At 43.4% G+C, this 17,301-nt stretch overlaps 1 protein-coding gene across 2 annotated transcripts in view; it reads left to right on the top strand.

Annotated features, from left to right (window-relative positions):
* The window catches only part of SUGP1 (SURP and G-patch domain containing 1), a 29,264-nt gene continuing 11,963 nt past the window's right edge, over positions 1-17,301 (top strand). Inside the window, exons 1-9 of one of the 2 annotated variants that reach the window (XM_087920799.1) lie at positions 1-75; positions 2,867-3,038; positions 3,460-3,557; positions 4,192-4,416; positions 7,482-7,605; positions 7,873-7,979; positions 9,537-9,648; positions 10,799-11,181; positions 16,423-16,529. In XM_087920799.1, coding sequence (XP_087776925.1) covers positions 51-75; positions 2,867-3,038; positions 3,460-3,557; positions 4,192-4,416; positions 7,482-7,605; positions 7,873-7,979; positions 9,537-9,648; positions 10,799-11,181; positions 16,423-16,529 — 1,353 coding nt within the window. In that variant the 5' untranslated portion in view covers positions 1-50. Of the gene's footprint in view, positions 76-2,866; positions 3,039-3,459; positions 3,558-4,191; positions 4,417-7,481; positions 7,606-7,872; positions 7,980-9,524; positions 9,649-10,798; positions 11,182-16,422; positions 16,530-17,301 lie in introns of both variants that reach the window. The other variant, XM_087920793.1, reaches the window with a different exon arrangement.

Genomic DNA, 17,301 nt, shown 5'->3' with positions numbered 1-17,301 from the left:
ATTGTGGGAAGCGCGATAGCGGCGGGGGGAGGGGGGCTCAACCTGCAGCCATGGAGAACAGCAAGGATGCGCCAGGTGAGTCTCGGCCCTCAGGTGGGGCGCCCCTTCCCCCCTCCCTCCCTCCCTCCGCCGCCTGGGAAGGGTTCCCTCCCCGCTCTTTTAAACAATGCCTAGTGACGACGCCCTTTGTCCGGTGGTGGTTGCTTTGTAGGCCTTCGGCCTGCTTTATGAATGGTGGCGAGGGACCATCATCCCCTCCCGAATGCTTTCCACAGGCGCGTCGGACTACAGTTCCCCTCCAGGCAGGCGAGCGACGGCAAAGGGCTTCGTCGTCTGCCTCGGTCTCTTGTGCTGGCGCGGTTGTTGTTTACTGCCGTGCCTGTTTTTTGGGGGGTTGACTAATTCTCTCCCTCCCTCCCGTCCCCGGATTTTAATTGTAAAAGATTGGAGGAGAAGAGAAGAAATGCAAAGATCCAGGAATTGGAACAGCTTCCCTGTGGGAATTATGATATTACGGTGGGGAGGGCAGGGAAGCAAGCCAGCAAGCAAACGGGGAAGAGGGACAGGATGGTTATGTCTCAGGGTGTGAATGTGATGGAGAACCATAGCTCTGGTGGTATTCAAACAATACATGCCATAAGGATGTTATCTTGTTGGGCCGAGTTGGAACAGGTCATTCACCAAAAAGGCAGCAATATGAATTTTCTAAATACATAAAATAAAAAGGTCCCCAAAGAAGCACTAGGTCGCCATGATATAAAAACGATGTTGGGACTCTAGAAGGAGGGCAGAGTACAGCAACAAAGATGATTAGGGGACTGGAGGCTAAAAGATTTGGCATAGACTCTCCTGCTGGAGCAGCGGGTTGGACTAGGTGACCTCGAAGGTCCCTTCCAACCCTGTTATTCTATGAGATGAAGAACAGTTGCTGGAATTGGGTATGTCTAGTTTGATGAAAAGACGGACTAGCGGTGACATGATAGCAGTGTTCAAATATCTGAGAGGTTTCCACAAAGAATATATTCTCCAAAGCACCTGAAGGCAGGACAAGAAGTAATGGGTGGAAACTGATCAAGGAGTGAAGCAACCTAAGAGGAAATTTCCTGACAGTTGGAACAATGAATCTGAGGAACAGCTTGTCTTGTTGTGGGTGCTCCAACATGATGTTTTAAAGAAGAGATTGGATAACCGCTTGTCTGAAATGGTATGGGGCCGTGATGGCAAACCTGTGGCACGCAGAGCCATTTGTGTAAGCACACGAGCTCCATGCAAATTTACCTGCACTGTGCAGGCATGAGCTTCCCAGCTGTTTTTCGGCCCGTTTGAGGCCTTTTTCTGCCTTCCAGAGGCTCAAGGGAAGCCTTTGGAAGCTGAAAAACAGGCTTGTTTCGTCACTTCTTGTATTTCCAGAAATCAAGCTGGGAGGTGCGTGCATGCGCAGTGCAGTAGGGGGGCAGCATGGGGGGGGATAGCGCATGCATGTGCAGGGGGCTTGAGGGGGGCGCATTGCCTTCTGGGCACACACAATTTTTGGCACAGGAGCCCAAAACGGTTAGCTACCACTGGTATAGGGTTTCCTGCCTAAGCAGTGGATTTGGACTAGAAGACCTCCGAAGTCCCTTCCAACTCTGTTATTCTGTTCTTCAAATACTTCTTGATTTAATACATTATAAGTCTTTGTGTAGTCATTTAACCTTTCCTTTGTTTACTGCAATTTCTGTGCTAGTTCAGTGGCTTCTAAGTAACCTGAAAAGCCATATACTGACAAGCACCGGAGGTACTATTGGCATTGCTCAGAACTAACAAAATATGTTGCAAGAGACTGCAGAGATACTCAAATTATTCTCAGATGTATATATTCACCGGGTTACTTCATGCCACTCATTCACTCTCAGATTAATCTACCTTAGAGAGGTGTTGTAAAAGGGGTCATATACTTCTATGGTAGGCAATAGGTAATTGTTGCTATCAGTACTCTTTTCCTCAATTGTCAGTGGCTAGGAAATTGACTTTTACTACACTGGGAAATTATCTCCTTTTAATTTTGTAACATTTTTGTTCTGATTGTTCTGGGGAAAAAATTAATAAAAGTACAGCAGTGCCAAAGATTTTTAGCTTATTGATTGCTGGAAGTGGATATTAGTGGTACAGGCTGCCTGCTAAATAACTGTTCATAAAGTTGCTGCAGCACAGTGCATGTGAACATAGAATGTTTTTAATCTTTAGTTGATGGAAGGTCTTTAGATGACTTGGGACGTCAAATCAATGCTGATTTTCCTTCAATTGTAAGAATAACATGGCATCTTTTTCATGCTCCACCTACATTTCATTATATTGCTAAGGTAAAGTATGCAATAACACCTTCCCCCCCATGAAGAGTGGGAAACCTGTTCATTTCTGACACAAATTTTGGCAAAATACTTAGATCAGATCTCAGTTTCTTAGATTGTTTTAAAGACATAAAATATATTTTATTAGCCTGAAGTCCAGTTATTATTCTTGGTTTACCTAATGGATTTTACACTGACTTTCATTTTAAGTTGTTTTACAGCGATTTATAATAGTATATAAGATTTGATGCAGTAAGATTAAAATGCTAAAGTTAATTGCGGCACAAGAAAAACACAATCCAGAAAAAAGCACATAGAAATTAGTACATTATTGACAGGTGCAACAACTTAAAGCAGGAAGGTGCTACATTCACACTTCAGCACTTTTTAATCATTAATTTTTGTGCTGACATTGCGTTTGTAGAGGGAAAGGGAAACTTGTCATTTTGGATCTCTCTTCCTTTGCAATTGTATCCTAGCAAATCCTCAGCTGCCAGCTTTTAGTAATTCTTGTGTCCCCACTTCTCGCTAACCAGGGAAGGCCAGCCGGTGGTTTGGAGTTGCGATGCCCAAATCGGTGAAGACCAACGTGAACATCCTCCATCAGGAGAAGCTGATTGCTCAGAAGAAGAGGGAAATTGAAGCCAAGATGGAACGGCAAGCCAAACGGAACCACTTGCCAACCCAGCAGGCTTCACAGGGGAGCGAGTATGTAGAATTGATTCTTAATTATCATTCTGATATAACTAACAAACAGGTGATGGTGGGGGCAGCAGCAGAAAAGAATGAATTGGTGATGGAAGACTTGTGTATTGGTAATTGCTTAGCCCTGGTGTGATTAGTACAAAAAAGGCTCAAGAGGATAAGGTGGTGAGAAAGAGTTTTATCTATAACTGGACAAATTTTCTCAGTCAGAACAATAACTAGACTATGTGGATGAGCCTTCAGATTGTAATAGACTATTTCCCATAGCCTCGTGCCATATAGGGCTTTAAAGATCATAACCAACACCTCAAAACACCTTCCCAATACTGGAAGAGGGAGTGGATGGGCTTATATAGAAGCATAAATAAACCCCAATACTGTGACTCTTGCAACTTTTAATACCTTTTCTCTTTTTCCCTTCAAGTGACGACAGTGGTGATGGTGAAAGTGGTGTTTCAAACAAATTTGCTAACGATGGCAGCTTCCTCCAGCAGTTCCTGAAGCTGCAGAAGGAAAAACAAGGTAGTAGCAAGAGGTTTACTTTTGTTTTACCACATTAACACTTGTTGATCAGAATTGTAGCTTCAGCAGAGTTTTTTCACACCACAGAATCTATTAAAAATTGCCCTGATTAGGAGGCAAGCACTTAGAACGGGCAACTAAAAAATAAACTGCTGAAAACGGGCTCCAGCACACGTCTGAAAGCTCACAAGACGAAACCTTTGGTCCCAGGGACCAGCCGAGTTTGGATCTGGCAACGGTATCCTGGGACACGTATATTCACTTCCGTTTGAAAAAGTAAACTTGTTTCTTGTGAATGAGAAATTAATATTCCCGATATATCTAGAATAAAATTTAATTGTCCTCTTGCCCACATTGGTAAATTTTAGGAATATAATTTGTTGAGTGCTACGTGGCTGCAGATTTTGAGCTTGATGGGTTTTTTTGGCCTGATCTAGCAGTGCCATCTTGCTCTCTAAGAAATGCCTCAATCTGCCCATGTTGTGGGATGGAAAGTGAATAAAATATTACTTGGCTAAGGCATCCTTGAGAAATCTGAGCAGGGATCTGGAGTAGCTGATGCTCCTAATGCTGTATCACATCAGTCTTTCCATCTGTTCTCCCCCGCTGCCTCCGCAACTCTTCAATTGTGCAGGTGCTTCTTCCAGTTCCTCAGAGAGATCCCATCTTCCCCCTGCAAGTACAGTGAAGAAACCCCCCTTGAGTGGGAAGCGTCCCAATCTTAGTGTGAGCAGCATGTTGAATCAAGTCAAAAACTACACCCATTCCAAGCAGACCCCAGTAACGAATCGCCTGAGTGTTTTCCAGTCGCCAGATGACGAGGAAGAAGAGGATTATGAGCAGTGGCTGGAAATCAAAAGTAAGTTTCTTGGCGGGATGTCATCTGTTTCTCTAATGCCATCTTAAAAATGTGATTCTTCTGCCCTGAGGTACTTTAGCAACTTTATTGTTTTTTTAAAAAATGTGTGGGAGAGAAGATGCTGAAAGTGCTTGAACGCCTTAAAAAAAAGAGGCCGGTTTTGTTTGCGAGCTAAAAACAAATGCTGAGTGAAATGTAGCATTCACATCCTGCTGGGGCAGTTTTTTGGGGAAGGATAGCAGGGAGAAAATGGAAGGAAATAAGAAAGTGGAATGGTTTCACTGTGATTCAGTAAGCAAGCCAAAAATAGGCTAAAAGGTCCTATAATCAATCACTGAATACGTTTACACAACATATTAAGCCACTGAATTGGTGCAGGACAAAATGACAAATCAGGGTTAGTTGTGGGCTCTTTATTAACTACCGCGTCAGCCAACATCCTATCAGAGGCTGTTCAGTTAAAAAATCCTCTTTGTTTTTTATAAAGTTGTTTCAATATTAAAACATTATACATCCAGAGGGATTTGAATATACACATCTTGCTTGTCATTTGGGGCAGCTCTTGTCTTCTGTCTATATAAAGGGTAGAACAGATCTTGTTTAGATTTCAGTAATGCTCTGGAATCTAGATTAATGTTTCTCACCCTTGGGCATTTTAAGATGGGGACTTCAACTCCCAGATAATGTACATTTATTTCAGACAATATTTTCAAATCATGATGAAGGTGCTCCTCCTTAAGTACCACTTAAATCCATATCCCAGGTTCAGATATCACACCAGGCTCAACCTCATCATGGTTAGCATGGCACATGAATCAAGCCATTGTCAGGAATTGTACATTATGGCAACGTATAAACTGTGTTTGCTAGTACAGTTTCTCAAAATAAATTCAACTATGGTTTACGCTAAGCTAAACCAGCTAGGTATGCTTGGCCTGTGCCACATGCTTAAACTGACTATCTTGTGGATATTCTGATTTTTTTTATGGCTTAATGTGGTACGACAGCAGTAACAAACCTCTTCCATATCATTGCTAAGAACGGAAGATATCCACTAGGTTACTGAGTGTCTTGCACAAGGGTCTTCAAACTTGGCAAGTTTAAGACTTGTGGACTTCAACTCCCAGAATTCCTGAGCTAACATGACTGGAGGAGGAATTCTGGGAGTTAAAGTCCACAAGTCTTAAAGCTGTCAAGTTTGGCACTTAGACTTATATACTGTTCCATAGAGCTTTACAGCCCTCTGAGCAGTTTACAAATATCACAATATTGCCCCCAACAATCTGAGTCCTGATGTTATTGAGCTTGGAAGGCTGAGTCAATCTTGAGCCAGTCAGGATTGAACTCATGGCTGTGGGCAGAATCAACCTACAATACTGCATTGTAACCACTGTACTACCACAGTTTCTAGGTCTAGGTCAACTAAGAAGTTATTTTTATGATATATGAGTCCATCCTTTTTTTGGTTTATTCAGATCATACCAAAAACAAATAAAGCTAGTTCTCAGTTTTTTCCCTTTGTAATGCTTAACAGAACAATCTGACATCATGGTGCAAGGGAATAGTGTATCTTGTAGCAGACAAGGTTACTTTCACAGCCATAACTGTATAGCTTTGATGAAGTTTACCCCAACCACTGATCTGCTTTGAAAACAGATTACAGTTTGAATATCTAGCGGCTTTCTCCCCTGTCCAAAACAATTACAAAATTTGCCAGATGGGTTCTTTTGAACAGCCAACTATGAGAGATATTCAGAATAGGAATACAGCAGGCAGCATTCAAGTATTACATTAAGATATAGTTAGGCTCCTTCCAAATCATAAATCTCATCTCCCTTACATATAACCAGGAGATTTGAACTGACCCTTATTTATCAGGTCATTCTGATTAACCGGTGTTACTTTTAAACAAGCTTTGTCTAATTTTGAAGCTGATATACTTAAACTAAGCTTAGTTTCCATCAGTCATAAATCCTGATTCAGATGGCACAGGAAACCTCAGTACTTAAAAGCAGACGCTAATTTCTTTTAATCCCTTCTTCCACAACCAGGCAGAAAAATGGGGCCGAAAGCCAGTTCTAGCTGAACTTCTGCCAGAAAAAGTGGGCCAGTTTAGGCTCTATCAAGGGGAGAAACAAGACTTCCCCACTTGATTTTTGTTCGCTTGACTAGAATCAAGAAAAGATTGCATTCTTTACTTAATCCGACAGCCGTTCCTGGATTTCAGAACAGGACTGTATAATCTCAAAAACAATTGCCTGAAATCAGAAGGTAGAAGGGTACCAGTAGCCTCAGCCAGCACATTCTGTTTTGGGGATGCTATGAGTTAATTATTTAGCAATAACTGGAGTTGCAGGTTTCCTCAACCTTGCCTTAATGCAGATAGCAAAGCTTCTATTTGGTAGTCTTATCTTTGGGACACTTGAGAAATGAAACTCCTTGTATAATTTTCACAGGTGTTCGAGGATGATGATACCACTAAAGGAGAATGTTTGTAGCTAAGGGTTGAAATGAGGGTTGTTTGTGTTCTTTGGGCTTGGTTATTTTCTTGCAAATGTTTCAGTACCCAAACTAGGCAACATCGATCAGTGCTAAGCACTGATTTCCCTGGTTTGGGTAATGAAACATCTGCAGGAAAACAACCAAGCTCAGAGAGCACCAAGGACCCCTCAAGGGTGATGAATTTCAGCCTTTCTTCCTGCAGGTTTTGGGGCCCTGGGTTCTAAGGTCCAGTCCTTTCACAAGCTCAGATCAAAGATCTGATTTGGTATCGGGTTCTATTGTTGCAGAAGCTGCCTCGGCCCCTGGGTGCATCTAGTAGCTATTACTCCAAACCTGAAGATATATGAACCTCAGCCCTACCACGTGTCTTTCCCACGCACCTTCCTTTTCTCCCCTCCTGGATTAAAAGCGCCCGGCTTACATTGCTGTCCACCATGTCTCCATTATTTCCTCCTCTTCTCACTCCCTACCCTGCCTTCTCCCTGCCAATCATGGCTCTTAGAAGTAATGTGCCTGTTGGGTGTGTGAGTAGAGAGCCCCCTGTACTGACAGCCTGCTTAAAGTTTGCCCCCCAGAGGACATCCGGACCCGCCGAATCGTTGAGAAGCTGGCCAGGGTGGTGGCCGAAGGGGGCCCAGAAATGGAGAAGGTCGCGCTGGAAGACTGCAAGGATAACCCAGTGTTTGCGTATGTTGTTTCCTGTTTCTCCACGCGCAGGGTGCCCTTGATAGGGGATTGGGTCCAAACTCATCACCAAAAGCCCTAAGGTCCTGTCAGTGGTTCCCCTCTCAGTGGTTCCATCCACGGGATCTTCCTTCTCCTCCCGGGGCATATCCAGGACCCCTTATATCATCCTACTTTGGGGACTGGAGATCCATTGGTCTGCAGCCCCCTGTTCCCATCCCCGCAAAACAGCCTTAAATACACCCCTTCGCCCTTCTTTCTTGCTTTCAGGTTCCTACATGATAAGAACAGCCCAGAATTTCTCTACTACAGAAAGAAACTGGCTGAGATGTGGAAGAAGAGCCAAGATGTAGAGGAGACCCCGCCTACTCAGAAAGGTGAGACTGTTTCACAGCTTCGTGAAGTCATTTGCTTTGCTCTACATCAGGGTTTCCCAATGTTGGCAACTTCGGGAGGTGTGTGGACCACAACTCCCAGAATTCCCCAGCCAGCACGGCTAGCTGAGGAGTTCCGGTAGTTGGAAGTCCACATGTCTTAAAGTTGCCACAGTTGAGAAACCCTGGCTTACAGCGTTGTGATCAGCCAGTCAGTCAGCTTAGACTAGGTAGTTAAAATGAATGTGATAGTGTTAACGAGATTGGGTGCGTTTTAATTGGTTCCCCAATTAAGCATGACTTTCACGTAGAATTCTGGGTTCAGTTACAGTCGTACGTCGAAGACTACTTGTACTTAAATTGTACCGGTTGTATTTGAAAGTTCAGAAGAATGGGGTTTTTTTTTCTTATTGTTATCTAAAGAAGAATTCTGTTATGTTCAACATTCATACCTTGCTGTGCCTGGTAGATTTCTTACTACAGTTAGAAAAATGGAAATCAGACCAGAAGTGAAGAATCAGGTCTTACTTCAGACACCTCAGACATATAGTTGCTTGTATTATAGTTTTTTTAAAAGTATTTCTAGGTTGGTTTCTAGGCAAAATATTTCCTTGCAAATTAACAATGTGGTTTGGATATCAAAAAGGAAATGTTTTGTGTTTAAAGTACATAGACTTTTAACTGATTACATTACCACCCTGCGTCCCTTAATATGTCCTGTGCACAATTCAGACCATTAAAGTAGTAGTCATTGCAAGGGAAAATGAGGATCTAGATCAGGGGTGTCAAACTCGCTGGCAAAGGGGTTTAACAAAGGGAGGGGAAGTTGTGATATGTCATGTGACAATGCGAGTTTGACACCCCTGATCTAGATCGAATGAAATAAAATATTTCCAAGCGCTGCACCTTCAAAATGTTGAAAGCTGTTGTTTTATCAAATTAATTCAGGGAAGAGATGTTGATAATTTTTGAATGACCATTAAATTGGAGAGTATCTTGTCACAATGAATATGTGCTGCTTCTGTAATCCAGATGGCATTCATCAGAATAGATTAATCCTTTGCACTGAGGTTTCATTACAGCTGTGCTCTCGATCTTGGCACCTTTAAGATATCTGGATTTCAGCTCCCAGAATTCCTCAGCCAGCCATGTTGGTTGGGGAATTGTGAGAGTTGAAATCCACATCTCTTAAAGGTCCCGCGATTGAGACATAATGTACTAGACTAAAGTATCATTCTTGGCCTTTGCAGCTATTTAAGGACATGCTTGAGAAGCATTTCCTTGGTTTAGCGATGTAATGGAAAACCTCCAAACCACTGCCACACTTCCAGGCTAGCCTTCTCCCGGTCTTTTTTAGAGCAATGTCAAAGGCTAGATCCATTTTTTTTTTCTAACTTGCATTTATAAAGAAAAAAAAAGGGAACAAAGCAAACATTTCAACCCTCCTCTTCCCACTTATTCCAACCCTTTGGGATCCTTAAAGCCAGATTAATCTTGTGACTGTTGGGTGTGTGAGTTGGGGACACCGTACTGACAGCCTGCTTAAAGTTTCACCCCCAGAGGATGAAGAGACCAAGGACTGTGCTGAGAAGCTGGCTCGGTTTGTGGCCGACGGGGGCCCCGTGGTGGAAATGGTTGCCCTGAAAAACCACCGAGAGAATCAGTCGTTCAGGTAAAGAGGGCTGGTGAGAAGGGAGACGCTGGCAAAGACGCCAGCTTTTTCGATTCCCAAATGATTTTTAAATGCTGAAAATCTCACAAAAAAAATTTTTTTTGATGATGATCTGTCTCAGGACTGGAGCTTTCTTCTTTGTGGGTTTCAGGGTAGGTGGGGCCAAAAACAGAGTCAGTTCCTGCCCCCCCCCCCAAATCTGGACATTTGACCAATGAAATCTTAGTTTGATTCAGGTTGAACATCCAAACCCATCCTTCTCTGTTTTTATGTGTACTTAGATGGGTAAATGATTTAAACTTGGATTTCTGAGCCTGATTTTGTATCCTGGTGTGTCAACTAAGTTTAAATCTGAGGGGATAATGATTTGATCAACTTTCTGTGGAGACCATGTGAAAGAGTTACTGAAAGCAAAGTCAAACCATAAACCTGTTTTCTGTGGGAAGGCCATACTCCTATTGCAGTTGCGTTTATCTTCCAAGATTTGAATTCAGAAAGAGCGTGGAGGTGGAGCTGTGTGTGTGTATTGCAGAATTGGCAATTCCTGTAATGGAAATAAAAATACACTCATGGGTTCACAAAACTCTCTTCATCAAGGGAGAGAGACAGCCAGGCCCTCCTGAAAATAGCTGGATAAGCTCTTTGGGTTTATTGTCTCTGTAAATGACAGCTTGCTGGATTTAGAGTGGCTGTGTGTCAGATTTTCCTCAGCTTGATCCTCTAAGGAAGAATGACCCTTAGCTCCATTTGTTGAGAAAGGTATAGTTTACTAGAAGTCAAGTGAATTACAGTAGTGCATAGCCAGAACTGAAAATCACTTGCCCAAATCCTTAAATCCCCTCCCTTAGTTGCCTCCCGTTACCGGGCCCCCTCCCAGGTCAAATCAAATTCGAACAAGATGTTTTTAGAACAATCACTTCAGGCATAGGTCTGGTATGCAGCCGTGTCCAGTTCCCAGCCAGTTAATTTTGAAGCCCACCCCGGAGAGATACCATGACCTTTCGTTTTCCCTTGAAGCGTCCCCCGTCCCATCCAGCCTACCCCCCCACCCCCACCCCCAAGGTTCATGGCAACTGATACTGAATGGTAGCCAGAGTGCAAGCATGAGGTGGCAGCTGACACTCTTGTTTTGTTTTGTGTACGCTTGCAGATTTCTGTACGAGCCCAATAGTTCTGGATACAAGTATTACCAACAGAAGCTGGAGGAATTCCGGAAAGCCAACAGTAACATCGAGGGCATTCCGCCAATATCAGAAGCCAACCTGAAGCGCAAGGCCTCTTCTGAGGGAGGACCTTCCTCTTCCATTTCTTCTTCCTCCTCCTCTTCCTCCTCCTTCTCCTCCTCCTCCTCCTCCTCTTCCTCCTCCTCCTCCTCAACAGCAGCACCCCCGGTTTCTCTGCCGAAGCAGGCGGCCTCATCCAGTGCGAAGAAAAAGCGGAAAAGCCGCTGGGGCCCAGAGGAGGAGAAGGTGGACTTGCCTCCTCCAGAGCTTGCGCAGCAGACGCAGGAGCCGTCGCCAACGCCCTTGTCTGGTTAGCGCTTGTTGTGTTTTAAAGCCAGTGCAGAGCTGGGGCTTGTGAGGGGGGGCTGTTGCGGGGGGTGAGTTTCCTCACCCAGCCAGCCAGTTTTCTTTCAAGCAGAGGGTAAAGTGCTAGAGGAGCGGCTTCAGTATACCGACACCTTTACGACGGGCCACTTACTGACCCTTCAGGGTTACGACGGACCTACCAGCCGCACTTGACTTACAACTACAACTGAGTTCCCCATTTCTGTCGCTTAGTGAGACAGCTGGGAAGCAAGTTTCGACCTGTTTTTATCACCTCCCTTACCACAGTTGTTAAGTGAATGACGGCAGTTATGTTAGTAGCACGGTCGTTAAGTGAATCTGCCTCCCCCCCCCATTGACTTTGCTTCCTCCCCCCCCCCCATTGACAGAGTTGGGGAGGCAGATTCACTTAACGACCGTGCTACTAACATAACAGCCGCCGTCATTGACTTAACTGTGGAAAGGGAGGCGATAAAACAGGTCGAAACTCGCTTCGCAGCTGTCTCACTAAGCGACAGAAATTGGGAGCTCAGTTGTAGTCGTAAGTCAGAAGGTCGCAAAAGGGGATCACATGACCCCAGGACACAGCAACGGTCATAAATGTGAGTCAGTTGCCAGGCATCTGGATTTTGATCACATGACCATGGAGATGCTGCAATGGTCACAAGTGTGAAAAATGGTCATAGGTCATTTTTTTCCCCAGTGACATTGTAACATTGAATGTTCACTAAATGAACTGTTGTAAGTTGAGGACTGCCTGTACCTTGAGGGAACTTACAACACAGATTTGAAGTTCCGATGGTTGGAGGGTCATGTGACCAAACTTCTGAGAACTGGGCAGTGTGGGCTCCTTTACAGCCATTTCCAGAATCCTATGAGCACATTTTGTCCCCCCAAACTGGGCACTTCCACTTTTCGACAAAATCATGCCCATAGCAAATCATCACTGCGAAGAAAGATCACATGACTGACCTGTCTTTACAACCTCCCGACTTATGACCATAATGGGCAGGCTCTATTAGAACAATAGAGTCTAAGGACTTATATGCCGCTTCATAGTGCTTGACAGCCCTCTCTAAGATGTTTACAGAGTCAGCCTATTGGCCCCAACAATCTGAGTCCTAATTAGTATTAGTATTAGCTTACTTAATTGTCAGTGCACCTCGTACAATGAAATTAAATACCATCTTCAGTGTATATATACATGTATGTATGTATGTATGTATGTAGGTCTAAGTGTGTTCGGGTCTTTTCCTGTGTAAGAGTAAGAGTATCTTGGCGACATTTCGGTGGGGTCCTACTCTCCATCCTTAGGCTGATGCATTCGGCTTCGTGCCAGTGCAAGCAGTGTGTGATCGGAGCTGCCGTCTCTCTATAAATACTGATGGTGGGGGCTGGTGTGCTGGCCTGGTTGGCTGCGCTGCTGCCTCTTGATTGGTTGATGGAGTTGATGTTGGTATAATGGGCTGTGTGATGGCCTTGTGAGTTTTGTTGTGGAGATATCCTGGATCCTGAGTCGTTTGTTTTGTAGTGATCTTTTTTCCATTAGCCTCTCGTGTTTTAACGGCTTGGGTAATGGGTTGTGTGATGGGCTTGCAAGTTCTTTTGTTGTGGTATCCTGGGTCCTGCGTTGTAATCTCCTGGGTTGTTTGTGTTTTGATCTCTTTTCCATTAGCCTCTTGTGTGCTTGGTAATGGGTTGTGTAATGACCTTGTGAAACTTATTGCTGTGGTATCCTTGGTCTTGTGCTGTGATATCCTGAGTCATTTGCTGTGTTGCAACTTCTTGAGTTCTTGAGTTCTTCTTGAGTTCTGTGTGATATCCTGAGCGGGTGGCTGTGATGTAGCATTCTGGGTTTTAGTCTGGCTTCGAGTTTGGGGTCTGGGTCTGTGTTCTTGGCGTGTGTCAGCTTGTTTGGTTTTGGGGTCGGGGTGTGTGACAGCTGGCGAGGCAGCCGTGGTCTGTTTTCTGGATGGTGGTTGTCCTTCGTTTATAGGCCCAGGCTTGGGCCTGGGTCTGATGAGGGGGATTGGCAGTGGTGTCCCGTGTTGTTTCGGGTCTGGTGTTGGTTTTCGTGGCTGGGATTCGTTTGTTGGTGAGGGCTAGCTTCCAGATGTCTGATAGGCGGGAGGTATCGTCCTGTCTATTCGTGTTATGGGGGTGTTTCTCTATCTCAACGGCTTCCCTGATTATTCTCTTGCTAGAGTGTTCAGTGTTGGATATTAATTTGGTTCCTTCGAAACTAATTTCATGTCCTGTGGCTTTAAGGTGCTGGAAGAGGAAGGAAGTATTTTCTTCTCTTCTGACTGAGTTTTTATGTTCTGCGATGCGTGCATTTATTCTCCTGTTGGTTTGTCCAATGTATGTGGCTGGGCACATGTATGTATGTATGTATATGTATATGTATATGTATATATTTGTTTTCTTAAGATTTCGCGGGTACTTACATGTATGGTATTCAGCTTTGTTCGGGTTTTTTCCCACATCATTATAGTTGTGCTTTTAAAGTTGTCGCAACGTTTTGGCAGAATCTCATCTGTCATTATCAGGCTTCTGTATTGTGTTCGTCTGTGAGTCAGACTTTCACAGCCGTTTCAGTTTTAAATTTGGGGCTAGCCTACTGCTGTGCCAGAATGGTTTTTTCTTCATCCTGATTGGTTGGGAGTCTTGGTCTGTGTTTATTGGTCTTGGAGTTTGCTGTGTTCTGCTTGATTGGTGTTTCTAATATCTTCTGTCTGTTTTGTGGCTTTTTTTGTCTTGATTGGCTGGCAACATTGTGTTCCTGTATTGGAGGCTTTTAGTGTATCTTGGCTCTGAGTGAATGGACGGCTATCATTTATTAGGAAGCTAGGTTTCATCTGGGTGCCTGGTTGGGGTGTGTTTGAGCTGGAGGTATCAGGGGGGATCTGTTTTTGCCCAGGTGTTTGCCTGGCTAGTGGTGTGGAGATTTTTTTGTTTGTAAGTGCAGGCTTCCAAATAATTGACAGTCTGGTGGAATCATCTCTTCTATTCATGCTTTCAGGTCTTTTTTCAATCTCTTTGGCTTCTCTGATAATTCTGTGGCTGGGGTTTTCTATAGTGGCTAGGATTTTGGTGCCATTGAAGTTGATGCTATGACCTGTGGCTTTCATGTGTTGGACTAGTGAGGAAGTGTGTTCCCAAATTTAAAACTGAAACAACTGTAAAAGTCTGACTCACAGACGAACACAATACAGAAGCCCGATGATGGCAGATGAGATTCTACCGAAACGTTGCTACAACTTTAAAAGCACAACTATAATGACGTGGGAAAATACCCGAACAAAGCTGAATACCATATATATATACATATACATATGTACATATACATATACATATACATACATACATACATACATACATGTATATATTTGGTTATTCGGGTTTCTCCCTAAATTGGAAGTATCTGACGAAATCTCATCATCTTCAGGCTTGTGTGTTCAGCTTTGTGCTTCTCAGAGTAATGTGAGCTTGCAGCTGCTTCTTCCTTTAACTGCTATGGGGTGACTTGATTGGGTGGGGCTTTGGCTGTGTTCTGATTGGGTGGGTGGGTGGGGTTTCTGTTCAGGTCAAAGCGGATACTTCCAATTTTACACGGGAGAAAACCCGAATAACCAAAGATCCACATACAAATACCCGCGAGAACCTCAGTGTGTGTGTGTGTCTGTGTGTGTCTGTGTGTGTCTGTGTGTGTATAGATATAGATATAGATAGATATAGATATAGATATATATGCACGAAATACCACTCAGGCATCATCATAGAATCTCCAGAACCATAAAACCTACAAACTTGACATTTGGCATGTATGTTTCTTTTGGCTTCTAGGTGCTCACTAAGAAAGGATTTTTTGAAATGACCATCAGAGCATTAGTATTAGGAATATCTTTTTAGTTGACCCCTATATTATTATTAACATACTCTGATGCTCTGGAATTCTAGTCCCCCTCCCTACCTGAAAAGAAATCTGTTCCAAATGCAAAACACAAGCAGAGGAGAGGAGGTTCAGTCTCAGTTTTAGTTTCACAGCACCAAGCAGCTTTAGTACAGAACAGTTGAGCTAAGCCACACCAGGCTCCTTGCTGTCTCTTGCTCACACAACAAATACTGTTTCAGTTTCCAAACAGCTTCCTCAACTCTAGCCAGATGAATACCGATGGCTGCTGGTAGGCAGAATTTCCCCCCCTTATTTTCCTCCCCAAAAACTAAGTCCGACCACATAGTTTCATAGCAGAGCACGGGTATTGGGCTACTTATACATAAAAACACACACACATCCTTCACATTCTATACAATTGAATTGAAAGCCCCTGATATTGCATTAATATTGCACTCACTGTACAGTATAATTCAATATAGTTACTGCCCTGGGATAGAAGCTGTTTTCCAGCCTATTTGTCCTTGTCTTTATTGTCCTGTACCGCCTGCCAGATGGTAATAGTTTTTTTAAAAAAGGTGCCCAAGATTAGATGGATCTTTAATAATATTTTGAACTTTCTTAAGGCAGCAGGAGCTATAAAGCTCTTCCAAAGAGGGGAGAGGGTAACCAATGATCTTCTGGGCAATGATGTTGTTAACCCTCTGGAGAGCTGTCCTGTCTGCCATTGTCATCATGGTCATAAGTTGGAGGACTGCTTGTAATAGGACCTTTCATCTGCTCCAGTGATGTTTTTTTAAGCCCCACCATGGCCGTGCCTCTGGCTGTTAAGAGCCTTAGCCTCAGAGCTATTGAGATTAATTCCCTTTATGGAGAGGGTTAACCCTGGCAAGGCACTCAGAGGCTAAATGTGCCACCTGGCTGGGAAAAAAAATAGTATGTTGTTCTACACGCAAACGTTTGTAGCTTTCAAAAACACAATCACGCACGTATCTTCCTAGAAATACTTCGCTCAGTGGGCTCGGTGGATTTTGCTTTTGAGTTGGCGTGTCCAATGTTTTATTCTTCCAGAAGGCTATGCCAATTGCCTCTTTAGGAAAACAAAAGAACTTACTTGATTCTCTTGAACACACCTTGTCAATAGCAGCTAGGTACCACTTTCAAGAACCACCAAAGAAGGAGTAAAATTGTTTTTCAAGAATGTTGAGGCTAAAATGTTGCTTGATGCATAGTAGCCTACCCTAGAGGATAGGGTGCTTTTAAGCCACAATAGTTGGGGAAAGGAGTCCAGTGGAGACTGAGTTAATTCTTCTAATCCTTGTTTCTTTCCAGTCCAGGACCTCAAGGGACTTGGCTACGAGAAGGGGAAGCCAGTTGGATTGGTGGGTGTGACAGAGCTGTCAGATGCGCAGAAAAAGCAGCTGAAGGAACAGCAAGAGGTAAATTAAGGTCACGTTATTTTGGTGTGTGCTTGTTGGGGCTACTGCATTCTTTGGCTTTTGTGTCTCTGCTGCCGCCGCCACTGCCATCCAGTTTTCTGTGTATTGGTCTAGTTCTTAAGACACAGACTTGAAGCCAGGAGTCTGAGTTCTAGGACTCTCTTAGGCATGAAAGCCCTCTGGAGGACTTTGGGCCAACCCCCAGGAGACTTGAGTTCTAGTGCCACCTTAGCCGTAAAAGTCAGCTCTCTCAGCCCAATTCACCTCACAGGGTTGTTGTGGGGAAGTAAGAGGTGGAAGGTATGTTGGATATATTCACTGCCCTGAGTTATTGTAAAAGTGATAAAAGCCGGAGGGAGGGAGAGAATTAGAATAGAATTAGGATAGGATAGGATAGGATAGGATAGGATAGGATAGGATAGGATTAGAATAGAATAGAATAGAATAGAATAGAATAGAATAGAATAGAATTAGAATTAGAATTAGAATTAGAATTAGAATTAGAATTAGAATTAGAATTAGAATAGAATAGAAAAAAAGAATTAGAATAGAATAGAAATAGAAATAGAATAGAAGATTAGAATTAGAATAGAATTAGAATAGAATAGAGTAGAAGAATAGAAGAGAATTAGAACGGAACAACAGAACAGAATTAGAAGAGAAGAATGGAATGGAATAGAATAGAATAGAATGGAATGGAATAGAAGAGAGGAGAAGAGAAGAGAAGAGAAGAGAATTAGAATGGAATGGAATGGAATGGAATGGAATGGAA

This window comes from Pseudonaja textilis, chromosome 1 (genome assembly GCF_049901715.1).
Source record: "Pseudonaja textilis isolate UNSWEBS1 chromosome 1, rPseTex1.2, whole genome shotgun sequence".
Lineage (NCBI taxonomy): Eukaryota > Metazoa > Chordata > Lepidosauria > Squamata > Elapidae > Pseudonaja > Pseudonaja textilis.
Note: the sequence above shows the minus strand (reverse complement) of the source record. Positions and strands in the feature narration are given on the sequence as shown.